At 38.7% G+C, this 17796-nt stretch overlaps 1 protein-coding gene across 1 annotated transcript in view; it reads right to left on the minus strand.

Moving 5' to 3' along the window:
- Positions 1-11594, minus strand: part of CEP128 (centrosomal protein 128) — a gene marked incomplete at both ends in the record, with an annotated part of 134800 nt that extends 123206 nt beyond the window's left edge. Inside the window, 6 exons of the mRNA XM_082485903.1 lie at positions 1685-1757; positions 2497-2588; positions 5195-5316; positions 6270-6396; positions 9918-10004; positions 11448-11594. Coding sequence (XP_082342029.1) covers positions 1685-1757; positions 2497-2588; positions 5195-5316; positions 6270-6396; positions 9918-10004; positions 11448-11594 — 648 coding nt within the window. The remainder of the gene's footprint in view (positions 1-1684; positions 1758-2496; positions 2589-5194; positions 5317-6269; positions 6397-9917; positions 10005-11447) is intronic.
- Between the last annotated feature and the right edge of the window lie 6202 nt (positions 11595-17796).

Below are 17796 nucleotides of genomic sequence, written 5' to 3' on the forward strand. Positions count from 1 at the left end.
TGGGCAGGCAGGTATTCAGCCATCTCCAGGAAAGCAGAGCTCCATCACGCGTAACAGTTACTTGGGAAGACAAACACCGTAACTCCAAATGTCCCCCCTTTCTTTCTTCCCCAGCTTTATACACTGAGCATGACGTCATATGGTATGGAATATCCCTTTGGTCAGTTGGGGTCAGCTGTCCCAACCGTGTCTCCTCCTAACTTCTTGTGCTTCTTGGTGTCATGAAAAGGTAGAACAGTCAAACTGAACAGGGATTTTATACTACAAACACTTCGGCAGACATAACTTTTTTTTTTTTTTACAGGTTCAGGATGTCAGTCGGGAACTAATACTATACAGTATGTACTAAATCTAAGCTTAGAATGATGACTCAACATGCACAAACCACTCACCTAAAAGGCAAGGACACTCAATCCCAGGGAAGTTACTTTGGACGATGTCTCAATTCAAAGGAAGGACTTCCGATCACAGACCCATTGCTCCGAGGAGAACCACTCAAAGGGTTCTCTGGCAGGGGTTCCATTTTATAGCCTGGATCAGATCTGAACTAGGGTCATCTATTGGTCATGGTCACATACAGCTTTCATTGGCCAAGGGGTCTCCTAGGTAGGCTCATTGACTGAGGTGGTCTCTAGGACATGTGTCTGGGAGCTGTTTGTGTACGTAACCAGCAGCTCATGTACTTCCCGCCAAGCTAGCCACCACACTCCTGTACCACACCATTAGACCTGGGGGGGGGGGGGGGGGGGGGAGAAGGAGGGTACTCTTCCCACAATTCCAAATCGAAAACATAGCTTTTTTGCTCACAGCTGGTGTAGGGCTAACTCCATCCTAGCTGAACCCATGACAAAGTGACTAACATGTCACTAAAGCTCTTGACAGAGCATTTAGTACCAATTCATGCAATTTTAGGACAAGATGAATCACCTATGGGAAAATAAAGACACAAAACACTTGCTCTGAAAAGTCAGCATTGCTACTGATACCACATTAATACTCACACAAAGCATACACTCAAGTCTTATGAGTCAAAAATTACCTACAGGATTTTCACCTCCTAACTACTGGACAGATTCTCAACTTCTCTTGTTCCTACAGCAATATGCTGTTTAAGTTACATCTCAATAGCAGATCTCTGATATTTAAGTGATATAGACTTCAGTTAGTCTGCTTTCAGCAGATACAAGAGGCAAACAGGAAGAGACTATCGTGGCTGTCCTGCCTCCTTTGTTGCATTTGTCACAAAGCCTTCAGAGAAGAGTGCAACCCAACGAGACTCCTCCTGTTATGCTGCACAGATAAGGACTGAAAAGGACAGGGAGGGAGGGAGGAAGGGGAAACAATATTATTCATCATAATATGTGAAAGCTTGTATATTTCAAAAGGTACCTTCAACAAGTATGATAGCGTTCAAACCAATGTTCAAATTTAAAAGGCAGCTTTCTCCAAGACCATGAAGTTTGAAACAGAAAAATTCACTACATACACACTTGTAAAACACTCACTTTTACTTTAAACAAATACCTGAAATATAAATTTCATTTTGGAAGGGTAACATTATAACAACCTATAGTAGCCTAGATAAGATCATGGTCAGATATATGTACTAATACATGGTACTGATTAACAACACGCACTAGAAGCCCACATCCTGCTTAGAATGCTAAATGTTAGTCACACTCACCGTTTCTTGCCTTTGGGACTCAGTGAGCTTTTCAGACAATTCCTCTAGTGTCTTTCTTAATTCAGCATCAGTCCTTCATAGAAAAATATAAGTAAGACAATATTCTACAGTGCAAATACTAAATATCAACTGTGATAATTTTAAGCAGAAACAGTCTCCTGGATTTTTATGCTACTTCAATTTGTTCTACAGCCTCTGAATTCCTAGCATAATTAGAGACCAATCTCAAGCAGAAAATTCATGATAAAAAGCATTTTCATTCCTCAAGTGAAGATAACAGAGCATCTAGTTTGAAAGTCTAGGTATGAGGTCAACAAGTACAAAATTTTGAAGACATCTACACAGTCCTTTTAAATAGTACTAGTTCCTACTAGGAATTAGCGGACTAATTCCTGTTATTGCTAGTAGACAAAAGCACCATATGTTGAGACAGCATGTACTTTAAAAGAATCATTATGGCCTACATAAGAGCTTGCCCTCAAGAGACTCCAATGAAGAGTAAATAAGGAGCAGAGTTGTAATAAAAGAAATTCCCAAGTCCTTGTCATTTTGTCCATATACAAAAAAGGGGGAAGCCACATATGCTATACAAATCAGAATTGATGAGTATTATTTACATTTATAAATACTACACAAGATGACATGGAACGAGCAGCTCGTAATACTGCTTTTATCTACACATTGTGCAATTACCAACTCTCCCCCAAATTATTATTTTTAAACTCCTTTGTTCTTTTGTATTAAGAATTATTTAAAAGCATAACAATTATTTCCCACACAATTCTTTACATGGAGTTATATTTTGTTTATACCGATTTCTTCTTGAAAGCTCCCGACTGATATCATCTCCTAGGCGAACTTGTTCACTACTGAGATCTCGAAGGGACTGGTGGAAAGAATGCAGCTGTAAATTAAAGTACACAAATTGAGCCAAAGCTTAAGAAGCCTTTTTTATTTCCAAAAATACATATATACACACTTTTTAAAGTAAAGCAAATAAAATAACCTGAAAAATAACAAAATTCCATGAACTGCAGATGAGCCTGATGAGGCTTGCATGCTTGTAATTCAATCAACTCTTTACAACACTTGCTCGCTGAAGTTTAATTTTCAATACATTATTTGCAGAACCAAGTTTCCCAACTACGTTTTTTTTTCTATGGTTCAGAGCTTGGTCATTTCAGTTACCTGACACTGCACCATCTTTTTAACCTACTACGAAGCAAATTGAAAGATCTGAACAGGTGATGTCAGAAGAGACGCATTTCCTGCTAATAAATGCTAGTGTAAGTGAAACAAAGTTCTGCCCAACTACATATCTAAAGATAAAAAGATGGCATATGAAATTGGAAGTGACCAAGCTATGACTATGATATTCAGGAACTACCAAAGCACCGAGGAAAGATATTTTACCTTGCCCAAGACTTTACACACTCTACTAGAATGCTTTTTTCAGAGCGTGGGGAGGGGATAACCACAAAACTACAAACAACAACAACAAAAAAAACCAAACCACATCTATTTTCCTCTGTAAAACCCCCCATTTGGCCCATTCAGTAGGCCCCCAATTTACAGTCAAACTTTTTAAGGGAGCAAATAAAAGTAACCGGTCATCCATCCTTCGTGGGTTAACAACTGACAGTTAATCCATCCTACTGCTGTCAACAGCTCAGTGGCCAGGACCGTCATTATGAAAAAATGTGGTTTATAATATCCCCTTGTTCTATGCTCAAGACTTAAACCTGGATGTTCCACAGCCCAGCTGACTGCCCTCAGCATTCAGACACAGGCACTACCATCTCCCCTCATGTGACTAACCAGAAATTTCAACCTGACCCATGAGACTTTGAAAAACACAGCATATTTTCAGAATCTTTCAGCCTAAGAAGGAGGGAGACTCAAATGTGTTAAAAGACCAGTCAGCTGGAAAATTACCTTAGCTAGAAGTAGTCAGAATGGGAATAAGGGGACTGTGGTTACAGAAAGAAGAAAAAGCCACAGCTTTAGTTAAGCAGTACTGCTTTATCTCTGCCCCAATTCCTACCTACAGTAATAATCAACAACTACTTCTAGTTCATCATTCCTCAAAGCACTATACTCTCCTTACAAAACAGTTAGTGATTGAGTAAAGCCATGTTCACTTGCTGAAAAGCCAGAATAATAAACCAGCAGTTATCATCAAAACAGGAGAAAATAAAAAGCTATTTGCTTACATAGTTATTTAATATAAACTAGGAATTCTGTACACAATGCAGGAACTTGAATAAAATTTAAGATATTTATAAAATATTTAGAAGTAGTCAAAGGTATTTCTAAGCTTTTTGGAAGCTTAGGAGGAAAGATTACCATATAACATTATTTGCTTCCAAGGATTATATTCCACACTACCCTTGAGGGAGGAAGGAATAGGCAGGGAAGTAGACTGAAAGGACGATGAAATGGGGTTAAACAGAAGTCTAGGAATTTCTGTAGCACTCAGACTTCCCAAAAAGTCAACTGAGAGAATTTATTGTGGTTAAGTTTAAAATTAATTATTTGGTAGTTGAGACTGATTTAATAAAAGTCAACGTGAACACCTTACAGTCAGCTGCTTTAATATTAGTTATAATACATTTCTCCTGGACAAATTAGTCCACACCACACAGAGGGATTCACTCAAGCAGGTCTAGCTACTCTGTCTGAAAAAGCAAAAGCAGGTACTGAAATCTCTTCTGTATCAGTAGCCTATAGAAAGCCCATAATCTTATCCGTTAAAGTAAGTAATTTATTTTTTCTGAAGAGTCTGCAAGCAGACACAAGTTGAGGGGTATGAAAACTACCAGTACCATACACATCCTCTCCTCCTCGCATCATCTGCCTCAAGTACTGGGTCAAATTAGCCTACTCACAGGTCAGACCTAGAATTAGCATGGAGAACTCACTGGCTCAAAATCAATCCAGGCTACGCTGAAATAAAAGCAAAAGCACCAAGATCCTGTGCCATTAACTAAAGCAGAACAATCCCCTTTACACCCACACTGGATTTCAGCATGTAGGTGAACGTTAATCACTTATTCAGAGATGATTTTTCTTTCTCATGTTTTAAAATCTGCATCAGGGCTATACCAGTTTGTGACTGTTATAGTGATGCAAAGAGAGGCAAGACAGAGCACGAAGTGAAAGAAGGTGCAGTTGTACTGAACACCATCCTTCTCATTATCCATGACACGGCGTACTTCTTTCTCATACATGGCCTGAAAAGTACAGACATTATTTTTACACATTGCTTTTGATATCACTGCCATTTGCATCTTTTTATCTGTAATGACAGATTTGCATGAAACTTCATGACACTGACAGATACTAGAGGTAACTGCCTAATGAAGAATGGCAGGTAACACTGAAAGCACACTTCATAGCTAAGACATTCTTAACTGCATCATCAGAATAACCTCATTTGATGTAAAAGTAAAGAGCCTGGTGACCACATACTGCCTATTTGGAGAAGCAATTCCTATTAGTGCTCTGTACCTGGTCCAAATTATCTGCCTCATTGACAAATCGGACACTTGCAGATCTAGACCTTCGATGCTTATTGCCCTGTGAGTCTCCATAATCCCTGAGAGGAGAAGTAGGCAGGAAGTGGCGGTTACCTTTATGAGATAAGAGATAAAATAGTAAATAGGAAGACAAAACTCATACAGGAAATTTTTCATTTTGCTTCATGAAAAATGTGTGTTTCATCTTGCCAATATTCTTATAGGCCACAGTACAGACAAAACAACTACTAAGTTACACAAAATTCACAGGCATACTTCTTGTTTAGCTCTTCCCAGGATTCTTCAATTTAAATATTTCTGGAACACATGTATGTGATGGGTAAGAAAAAGATTTCCTTTGTTCCTCCAAGGAATAGGTAGATTTTTTGTCAAATTTTATTTGTGCAAGCAACAGCTTTTCCTCCACCTGGATCTATTATAGCTTCAAGCTACAGTACTTCACAGCTTTTACATTACAAAAATAAAAGTTTTAGAGCTTTCTACTAAAATACATTAAATGCTACTTCTGGGAGGAATGCTTCTCCCAAATACACCTTTTCCTAAGATACAATGAATTTTCTGAGAGATATACAAGAAAAAAATACTTTTCTGTAGGTTATACATTGATTCAGTTTTTCCTTTTCCACTGAGCCTTAGATAATTTCATCCTCACATCCATAATCTTATGCATTTAAAATTTAAATTTCCTTTTTGCTGTGAAGCAAGCTTCAGAAGCTGCAATATCTTTTGGATTTAGCTTTAGCTTGTATGTACCTACAACTCATGCAGTGGACAAGGAATTTACTCTACTGAAAGAATCAATGTTTCATTTAGATCTCTCGGGATATCAGCAGAAAAGACTACATAACAGAAAGCTGTAAGAATTTACGAAATAAACAACTGCATAACTTAATGTAGGTCTCAAACTTCTAAACTGAATTTCTTTGAAGTAATCAATGATGACTTATCATACCACTATCTTCACACATTTTTCTTCTTATTTCCTCTTTCCATAAAAGAACTATATGACATAATTTAAGTATACTCAAGCACATTAAGTATTTTACCCGACACTTCTTCTCCATCCAGATCACTAGGGTATAAGCTTGAGAGAGAAGCACTTCTCATTCCAGAGTTTCGGGTTAATCGTTGGCTCCTTAATTGACCTATAGACTGTTCCAGTGTTTCTTTTAACTGCAGAGAAATTACAGTTTACTGAAATATGAACACAGAATGTTTAAAAAACCCACATATTTAAAATATTATTTTTCAAAGTCATTAAGAGAATCAAAACTATTTTAAAGCCAAGTATAGCTATGAATTAACAACAGCTTTTCTTCAATATCTTGTCATACTCCCATAACTGTAGCAAAACATGTTTCCAACATTGGTAGCTTCAAATATCAAGTTTCTTAAAACAGTTGTACAACGCACCAGGAAAACTCAAAAGAAAAGTATGTCTCCTATAACCAAAATAAGACCTATTTGCCAGCAATGCTCAATAACAGCCTTGCAAAATCCAGAAAACAACTTCAAAGAATTTTTTTTATTGCAAAGCCCTACCTGCAATCAGTTTGACATATGGCCCTCAAATTTTACTAAGCAGCTTTACATGAAGCTCTACTTTTAGTAGTTACACTTCCAGAAAAAGGCTGCCATTCCCAACTTAAGAGTTCAGAACTAACTATATTCCTAAATAAGTTCCTTATTTTTAAAAATTAAATCTTATTTTCTAAAATTGCATTTGCTAACTGTGGTCCTTAGCCACTTGCTTTTGTCACACCTTTATTTGACAATCCACAAAAGAAACTTCTGAAGGTTCAGCTTAACTCTCCCTAACAGAGGTTTGTACCACAATGGTTAAATTGCTGCTTTATTCTTGCAGAACTATACACACTGTGATAGATCTCTTTCTGGGTGGCACTTTTTTCCCAAAGCATAAAACACTTCTTTAAATCTTTTCTGAATCTTTCAATGCTTGTTTAGGTTCTTTTAAAAGTATTATGTTTTCAGTACGTGGTATTATTAAAAAAACTTCATTATCACTAAGAAACTCTCAAAACAAAAATCTTAATGATTTTCTAATGCTTTCTCAAAAAGATGGAGGCTACTTGAGGGAAAAATATACAACCACCCAGTATGTAACAAAAGATCCCTTTTGTATTCCAAAAGCTAAAACTTTAAAAAGAAAAAAAAAAAAATCATGAAAATGCCACAAGATCAAAGAAAGGACAGCAGTAACTCAATTTTCAAATCTAGCTTGACTCTGTCAAAGACTTGACTTATTTAATAGGGGAATAAAAACTCTGAATTAAGCTACAGGTGCTCAGTTTGTTTCTACATGAAACCAGACAGCTGGATTTTTTTATTTCTTTTTTAAACAAAGAACCATGACCGTGTTCACAATTAACAATGTTCTTTTTCAGTCTGTTTCTTTGGAACAGAATAACAATCAACAAATTGTAAATTATAACTCAAAAATTTTAAACATTATAAACATCATTATAATTTAAGGTATTTGTGTTACAGCAATAATAACAACTTAGTTATTAAAACAATGAAGATAAGCTAGTGACAGTAGAACAGAAATATTAAAAAACACAAATTTGAATAGGGTATCCTTAATACTCAACAATCTGAATTCCACTCCTTGACATCTCATCTATAAGCTGTTTAGAATCCCATCAAAACAGTGGCTAACATTTTAGTCCTTTCCCATTCTTTATTTTGTATTTTTTTAATTTATTTAAAGGGACAAACATCAGTACCATCAGAAAAAATAAAATTAAAAAAAAAAAAACAAACAAACAAACAAACCAACGTATCTCTCTCACAGGCTAATTACTCTTAAATCTCTCCAAAGCCTCACATAAGCAAAAAATCCCATGACAAAATACTCTCCCCTCCCTTTCTCTCCCTCCTCCCCACCCCAAAGAGAACAGAACCTTTTCTCTACTATTCTTGTCCTCCAGGGACATAACAAAATCACAGACCAACAGTGAAGTCCACAGGAGAATAACGTTGCTCTGGAAAAGAGCGTGTATGGAGAGTACAATGTTCCCACCACTACAGAATCACCAACAGCAACAATGAAATAAAGTTCCGAGCAGCAAACCTTCCTGACCCTGTAAGTTACTGCACAGATTCATAGGCAGACACCTCAAACTGGGCTGGCGAGACTAATTTATAAATTAGAATGGAAAAGAGCTTAACAGCCCAACGGTCACCAATTCATAGATGCAAATATGCCATACAATAGTCTGAAGAAAGCATTTTCTAAGGAAAAGATCACAAAGAATTTAAGAGTCAGACATCCCAATATTCAACATAACTGACAATACCTAAACAAATATCCCATCAGGAGCAAAATATTCTTAGATAGACAATCTTGTCTAATATGGTAGAAACACTTGACCAACTATCATTGTGAAAACAACCCCAACATATCACTATCCAAGTGAGAAATTTATTCAAATTTTTCTTAACTATTTATTGTAGAACGCAAACAGATACACTGCTTCCTGATCCCAAGCTGCTTCTCCCCACATACCAAATAAATACAACATCTATTCTATGCAAGTAGAAACTTCTGCTTCAGAAAGGGAACAGGAACTCAGAGAAACATGTTATCTTTACTAAGACGACTGATTTTACACTATTATTTAAAGCTCACCCAGGAAGCGGTTAGAGTCTCTAGATTTCTCCTCCACTTGAGCCATAATCGAAAGCCACCTAGCACGACTAAGAAGAATGGACTTTTTAAGTCAAAACTAAATTTGAATGATGTCTCACTAGCCTTGAAGTTTACCAACAGAAAATCTCTCCAGAATAATGATGTTGAACTACATTTAGTATCAGCATTTGTTAAAAACAGCCAGCCTTAAATGGTTCCAATGCCCACCAGAAATTCCACAAATTCAATACCTAAGTAGAGCTTAGAGACAAGCAGCATTCAAACAGAAGAAAAAAAAAAAAAAAAAGTATTGAGGGATATAATATCCCAAATTACTCCCATGCAGAGCTTGTGCATACTGATTTAGAAAGCAAGCTATCTAAAGAAAACAAGCCTTCTTTTCTACATATTTGCTTTTTCTATGTTCACATGCAAAATATTCCTGCATCTCATAGATATCTTTTTCAGTGCAGCACCTGCTGCAGTTTGTTTGAAATCAAGTTATAAACCTCTCTTGCCCTACCAGCACTCATTTGTTCTACTTTGTTGGTCTAGACACCTGTTTTCAAACTTGTGGAAGTTTCCTATTTATGAGAATTTCACCCCTTCTGCAATTTAGAGAAAGCTGATCAACAGATTCAGAAGCTGTTGTAGAATGACAGGAAAAAAAACCTACACTGGTATGATCACAATCTCATTCCCCGCTGCAATTCAGCTTTTATCTTATCACTTATTCATGCAAAAGAAACATGTTCCCTAATACTTTATTTTAGCTATGAACCTTGCACTCGGCATAGTATCATAACATAACAATCTATTTCATGCTTATAAACCAGAAAAGTAACGAAGCTACAAAACCTGCCAGAGTTTCATTAAATAACATATTACTGTAGTTTGATTTAGATTGCTCAAATGAATATGAAAAGTTTGTTTACACCTACTTAACTCTTGATGTATTCTGTCCATTACTACCAAGTTTTCAGCTATGAACACTATTAGCAGAAAAGATTTAAGAAGGTAAGATAAACTGAAAGTTGCTCACAGTTGCTATTGCTTCGGTTTGTTCCTTGTTGTATTCTCTGTATTGTCCTAGCAAATGGTCAACATGTCTTAGATTTCTGTTGGTATCCTTAAAAAAAAAGTTTGAGGAAGAAAAGTCAAAAAAAAGTCTCCTCTAATCAAACATCACTGTCATCTTTATCATTCTTGGTTTATAAGAGTAAATGGGTAACACAAGTTATCAATTTTCAATTTTTAAAGGGTCTAAGCATTCAAAATCCTATTCAAGTAAACAGAATCTGAAGATGTACAGCACAGATAAAGGGAAGGAAAAAAAGCCAAAAAAAACCCCACACTGTCATTTACAGTTCAATAAGGCCCCATCTTCAAACAAAAAGCTTTGTAAACATCAACTTCAAACAAAAAAGCTGTTGTACTTCTGTAAAAAAAAACCTTTTTAACCCAAAGACCTCAATGGTACCTGCCTGTAAAACAGAATTAAATTAACTGAGAAATAACAAATTTTTGAAGATCAACACATTAGGTAAGGTGTCTGCATAAGGTCTCTTCATGAGCATTCTCTGACCAGATGAAGAGCTGGATCAGATGGCAGATGTGCTGAAAAGCAGTCCACAAAAAGCAATTAGCTTAAAATCAGAATTTCAGAAGAGCAGCTAGAAAGAGGTTAAACAGAAAGAGGACAATACCAAAGAGCCCTTTTTTTTTTTTAAAAAGAGTCAGATTACATTCTTATTAACTCATCTCTTTTCTAGTTGATGATTATTCGGATCTGTATAGCATTCTATACGGATTTTTCTCTTCTCACAAATTAAAAAGAAAGAAAAATATTGCCAGCCAAACAATACTTCAACACAAGTGATAATACATAAGTCCACCTACTCTAGGTATTCAGAACTGTCAAGCAGAGAAAAATGGGAATGACCCTTCAAGCAATAAATAGTATCAAGATTGCTAAATGTCTCCTCCCACTTGCAAAACAGATTGAGGGATTTCCTCCACTGCCTCCACTGAAGAAGCAGGAATTAGATGAACATTTTTTTCCTGCTCGGGTATGGACATCTTACAGGTTTACAAATACTACTTCTTACTGTGCTGTTCCACATCTAGAAAATATTTGAACTGTAAACTCTATCATGAGGGAATTGACCACCTACACATTTACTTTATCAGGAATTAGGAAATTTTACACAGTACCAGACAACAAAAATGGGACTGAAACTTTCTGCTACAAAATTTAATGCCTCTTGTGAGAATCTGACAAAGTTTATTTGGTATTACTCAGTTTGCTAACTTTATAAACAGTATTACCTAACACATCATTGTTTCTAACATTCTATTACTCTCTGAAATAACAGCTGGATAAAAGTGTAACAGCCACATGTTTTCAGCTTAAAGGCAATATGATCAACTTCCCAAAACCTTTTTGTTTTGCACAGAAAGCAATGTTTCCCATCAGTACAGCATTTTCCACAACTTCAGAAATGAAAATTTGACCCTATGTTATAGAAATACAGACTCTACAAATACTTTAAAACCATATTTTGTAAACAACCTGTAAAGTACTTGCTAAAGTATGGATCTTCTCTGTAACTTCTTCAGCACCGCAGTTCCGAGCTCTGTTGTGGGATGGTCTCAAAGGTGGTCGCCTTCCTATTCGACCCCTAAGAAAGTTGTCTGAATCACTGGATGAATCTGCCATTAGTATCTTGCAACCTAGGCAGGAGGGCCAGAAAAAGTAATGAATGTTAAACCCTGATTGTAACTGAATAGTCTCTGACTTGCACAATATTCCCAAAGCAACTTTTACTACATTTATATCAGCCTTTCTGTTTCAGGTCAACAGCATGTACTTTTGAAGCAGATCTTCCAACTGCTCCTCAGTTATTATGTTTGTTCACACCATGAAGCAGTGCCAAGATGCAAAAGGCAGAGCCACTTAGGAGAAAACTAAATCAAAAGATGCATTCTCACTACTTCTAAGTCTTCAGTATCCAGGATAAAACCATAGCCCAAAGCAAATTTTCCCCATAAAACATGCAGTGGAGAGACATCAGGGTTTTATCATTTGTTCTGCTCTACAGAACCATTCCCCTTTGCCTCACGCTACTTGCTAAGTTATATTCAGATGCACCAGGGCCAACTAAGACAAATAACCTCAAGTAACTACCTGTCTGAAGCAAGTCTAAGCACCAGTATGTTAATGACTCAAGGAGAATTGGAGATATTATGGGAGAAGGCAAATGCAGTGTCTTAAAGAGAAGGGAAAGGAAAGAAAACTGTGCCCAAGAAGTTATAGACTAATCAATTTAAAGTAGCCTAATTTAAATATGTCAAAAAAATTAAAATAAGTTTCCAGCAAGAGATCTGTTCTCAAAAAAAAAAAAAAAAACTAAATAGAAAAATGCAACGTATCTGTTGATGTCAAATTAATCGATCTGGTAATGAGCAACTAAATTTGTTAAAACAGGAAAGAAGCGGTTGTCGTGGTTTGGGCTGGACTGAGATGAACAACAGATTCACTCTTGAACACACATGACATTCACAGAAGTAAGCTAAAGAAACGTGAACTAAACTAAGCTTTCCAAAAATGGAAGCACAACTGGGTGAGTATCAGAACTGACAGAGCAGTGAACAGAAATTAAGTATCAAATTGGAGAGAGGTATCAAGTGAGAACCCAGAGTGAATCTACTATGTATTTTCATTAAGTGACCTGATAACATAATATATGCTTAAGTTTGCAGCTGACACTGTCTGTCCAGCTGGACAAATACAGCAAAGAAAACAGAAGTTGGCAGGAGAAAGAAAAAAAATAAAGGCTATTCAAAAGCTTTAGTATTTCAAGCTGAATATGCATCAACAAGGTCATGTTCTAGAAAGAAAAAGCTAACACCATACAAGATGTAAAAATAAAGGTAATTTCATAAATTGTGAAATATTTCTTTTAGCCAATGTTAATTTCACATAACCCAGATTACTATGTTGATGCTGGGGCAATTCACTTGACTAGAACTCAAAAATTACTTGAGGAAGATAGGGCTTATGAGGAAAGAATGGGGATTGCTGAATCTTAAGAGCAGCAAGCTAGAGTGGGGAATATAGGATAACAATCATCAGACACAGGAAAAGAAGTTATTAAAAGTTACAGACAGCTATCACCTGTATAGTAAAGTCACATAGTAACTGATTAAAATTACAAGCTTCAAAAGGTAGGTTAGATAGAAATTTTTTCTTAAACTACTCCACACTGCAGCAGTTTGCCTAAAGGTTACGGAATCACCATCATAAGATCTATGTTAACAGCATCTGTTTGGGGGGACAGTCTGAACCTACTCTGGGGAAGAGAAAATAGATTGGCAAACTCTAGAACTCCCTTTGGTCCTGTAGTCAACAAAAAAAGCAGCCACAGTAAAGGTGTCATTCTTCTAGCCCTTAGAGCTGAAGTTTCCCAGAAAAACTATGGATGAGATTCAATTCTTATATTGTATTTTAAAGAGAGGTAACCTAATGTTTTTCCAAAGCCTTATATTTAATTTTTAAAAGGCTATAAATTTGTGTCCCCCCTGACTTAGATAGAAACTAGAGACTAAGTCAACATACTCAGTCTGTGTGCAGTACACCAATATTCCTTATATTTTCTGAAGTGATGAATTTATCTCATCTTCCCTCCCCTCATCCCAATAAAGCACATCTTTACTGCCAGTATCAGATTTCACTATTCCAGTGCCTCTCACTAAGTCAGCTGAAATGAAGTCTAAATGAGGCTGAGAAAGTATAAACACCAAACACTGGGAAACAGGAAACACGGGATATTTTCAAAGACAGAAAAATAAAAGAAATAAAACACTGTTAGAAATAACAAGGAATAATATTCATTTTTATCAAATTCTGTCCAAAAAAAGACAATTTACACTGTCCTGCTCATTACTACATCAAGCTGTATTTTTCCCCTTGACCTTTACTAGAACCTCATACAGCCATCAGCAAGATCCATATTCCAGCACACAGACCACATGTATCACTGATAAACATGAAATGAGACTTCTCTCAAACAAGTTTGGTGTTACCTGTTCTAGAATAATTTTGAATTCCTTCTGTATCTGCAGTGTCAGTTCTCTGGGCTAAAACATCTTTTTCTGATCTTACCAAGCATGAAAAGCAGCACAATCACTCAAAACACAATAAGCAACTGATTCAGTGATCAATTTCCTCCAAGCTTAACAAAGTTTTTCAGTTTCAAAGTAAAGGGGAGACCCTATTAATGGCCATACTAAGAATTAAGCACAAGATCAGCCTTATTAGGGATCAGAAACTCAGCCCTTGAGACATTAATCCACCAGAATCTAGCCTTCATCTATGCATGGAGCTATGTACTGACATATTTTGCCTGACATCATTTGTACAGTCACAACACATTTAATTTTAATGATGATAGCAAATGTTTGATGGTCTGCATCTGTCATATTATCTCAACTACAAAGTCACAGTAAACGTTGTTTTGGCAACACAGATTCTTCAGAACTCCACTCAGTTTCACAGGAAGCAAATTCTCTTTTCCTCCCAAACTAGGGAGAAAAGCATAGGTTGGATTAACTCTGTATGTAAAATACTACGCAGAAGTACTCCATGAGAGCTAGAAAACTAACCTTACATTATGCAATTCATATAGCTTGTCTGCGAGTTGAACGGCTCCAAGTGAAAGATTAGGCTTAACTCTTAATTCCACCATGTCACATTTCTTTCTGGAAGCTGAGAGCCCAAAAATAACATCACTTACAGCATTATCAGTTTCACATTAGTGAAAGAGGACTTTTTAAGGATACACGAGTAGATAGAGAAATTAAGAACAATGAGACACACAAAAACATTCAAACTATAGAAAGTGTTTTAACTCATTTCCAGACGAAACGGTGTAAGTCAGCAGAATTCCAAAGGTTAGTTATTACATCTCAGCTGAGGGAAACTAAATTCTTAAAAGTTTCTCAAATTCTTTTGAGAGTGGGCCTCTGAGCATGGCCCTACACGTACCTCTAGTTAAACAAGTACTGCAACTTGTAATGTCAGAAAAGACACAGGCACTCACAGAAATTAATGAAAAACAGCAGTTGACTATCTGCTGAAAAATTTGTTCTGAGAAGTGTCTCAACCATAAGAGTCCTAACTACTGAAAAGCTATGATGCTGGGGAAAACAAAAGGGAAATGAAGATTTACAGCTGACAAGATTAATGGGTTTGGCTTCAGCTGTCCAAAAATAGGCTTATTAAGATACTTACTGGCCAAAGCACTGAAGAAAGGCTAGTAAACATGGTAAACATAAAACAAAAGCACTAGAGACAGGAGGACATTTTGTCTGAAGAAAACTGTTTATGGTTAAGTAGCATTCCTCTTTATTCTTATGAGCAACCTAAGAGGAACCATAAGTATTTTAAAGTTGAAGAAGTTTTGTTTCATATAAAGCAACATCCTCATTTTTAAAGGAATTGTGGAAGTTTCATTTTAGATTTTAAAAAATTCATAAAGAAGTAGAAATTTGTACAAATGTTCTGTATGCACATTTACCTGTTAATTTAAACCAAAATAAGTCTATCATCACTTTTTCCAAAAACCTAGACCGATTTGAGCACATGATCATACAACCTACTTGAGAGTGAGAATCTCTTTTACTTGACAGTGAGAATGTCTTTTACTGGTTTTTAGCCTACCCAAACAGATAATAAGCTTTCTCACACTGAGGAAAAATGTCAATACTCAGTATTTTCCTTCCCTGTAGAAATTGGGTTGTTTCACTTTCACCGAGGACTCTCTTGTTAAGAGATCTGCAGGGTAAAGGAAACACAAAATACAGCTGACAGTTTCAAGAGCAAGTTCTCCAGCTCAAGTAAGCAAAAGATGAACTCAGGATACACAACCTGATTACTTCTCTAGTGGTTTTGTTTAGCTCCACACAGACTAATCTATGACTGGGTGACTAACAGTGCTAAAGGCGGGTTTAAAGCCTTATAGTTAAGACTGAGCATGACAAAAAAAAAATCTGTAGCCATTCCAGAAAGGGACAACATGACACCTAAAAGGCCTTTTCCTTTAATGCTTCTAACTGAGCCAGGAGAATCACAGAATCACAGAATTTTCGGAGTTGGAAGGGACCTCTAGAGATCATCTAGTCCAACTCCCCTGCTAAAGCAGGATTGCCTAGAGCACATTACTCAGGACTGCATCCAGGCGGGTCTTGAAAAATCTACAGAGAAGGGGACTCCACCACCTCCCTGGGCAGCCTGTTCCAGTGCTCTGTCACCCTCACCGTGAAGAAGTGTTTCCGTGTATTTGAATGGAACTTCCTATGTTCTAACTCGTCCTGTCACTGGGAACCATTGAAAAGAGCCTGGCTCCATCCTTCTTCAACCCACCCTTTAGATACTTGTACGCCATAATAAGGTCTCCCCTCAGCCTTCTCTTCTCCAGGCTAAAGAGTCCCAGCTCTTGCAGCCTTTCCTCATAAGGCAGATGCTCCAAGCCCTTAATCATCTTAGTTGCTCTTTGCTGGACTCGCTCCAGCAGTTCCCTGTCCCTCTTGAACTGGGGAGCCCAAAACCGGACACAGTATTCCAGTTGTGGCCTCACCCGTGCAGAGTAGAGGGGGAGAATGACCTCCCTCGACCTACTGGCCACACTCTTCCCTATGCAGCCCAGGATTCCATTGGCCTTTTTGGCAACAAGGGCACATTGCTGGGCCATGGATAATTTACTGTCTACCACAACCCCCAGATCCTTCTCCTCCGAGCTACTTCCCAGCAGGTCCGCCCCTAACCTATACTGGTGCCTAGCATTCTTCCTCCCCAGGTGCAGGACCTTGCACTTGCGAAAAACTTTGAGAAGTTTTCAAAAAGCCAGGAAGGTGACCCAACATGGTGACAATTTGCAAATATGCCTTCAGGCACCAGTACTACATTTTATTGCCAACTTGTGACAGCGTGTTCCCAGCACTCTTCAGCACCACGACACAGAAAACGGTTCCTTCATACTGTTCACAAGTAAGCTCAGCTAATGCCTTCCACAAACCCTCCTCCCGCCATGCACGTATCCAACTTTACTAACACCTGACCTCTTCCCTCAGGGTCTCCAGGATCTTTGGTCCCAGACAGGACCGGGAAAGCCCCGGGAGCAGCGGGACAAGCCCAGGAGGGCTCCGAGCACGCCGACAGCCGGGCCTCCGCCAGGCCCGCGGGTTGCCCCGGCTGCCGCCGCGGCTCGGGACCGACCCCGCGGCCGCCTCACCCTGCGCGTCCCGCCGCAGCTCCCCGCAGCCGCGCCGCCCGGCGCCGCTCACCTCAACGCCCGCCCTCCCGCGGCGCGCCGCACCCGGTCAGCCCCGAGCGGCAGCCCCTTCCCGCACGCTCCTCTGGTTCCGGCCCCCGGCTCTGCCCCTCCCGCGCCCCCAGCCCTCACCGCACAGCGGCTGCGGGAGGACGCCCCACCTCTCCGAGGCGAAGCCGACTCCTTCCCCGAGCACGCCCAACAGCCCCGCGCACCTCCTCACCTCGCCGCTATGGCAACTTGAACTAGCCGCCCTGACACCAGCTGCCAGAGCCTCCTTCCGGGCGCCAGGCCCCTCCTCCCGCAAGGCTCTCTGGGATGGGTAGTCCACGTGCGGCGAGCCCGCCGCAAGGACAGAAAGGGCGGAGGACTTCAACTCCCAGGAAACTTTGCGGCAGCGGCGGCCGAGCCGAAGCGCGCGCGCGCCGGCAGGAGCGGTAACGGCAGGCCCGGCCCCGCCCTGCAGGGGAGCCGTTGGTCCTTCAGAAGCGGCGCCTGCGGGGTGTGGGCGGTCGGTCACGTACGGTGGTGTTTATAAAAGCCTTTACAAAATACACATTGGCGTTTACAAACACTACGGCTAAATAGACG

This window comes from Vanellus vanellus (genome assembly GCF_965231255.1).
Source record: "Vanellus vanellus genome assembly, chromosome: 6".
In the NCBI taxonomy this organism is placed as follows: Eukaryota; Metazoa; Chordata; class Aves; order Charadriiformes; family Charadriidae; genus Vanellus; species Vanellus vanellus.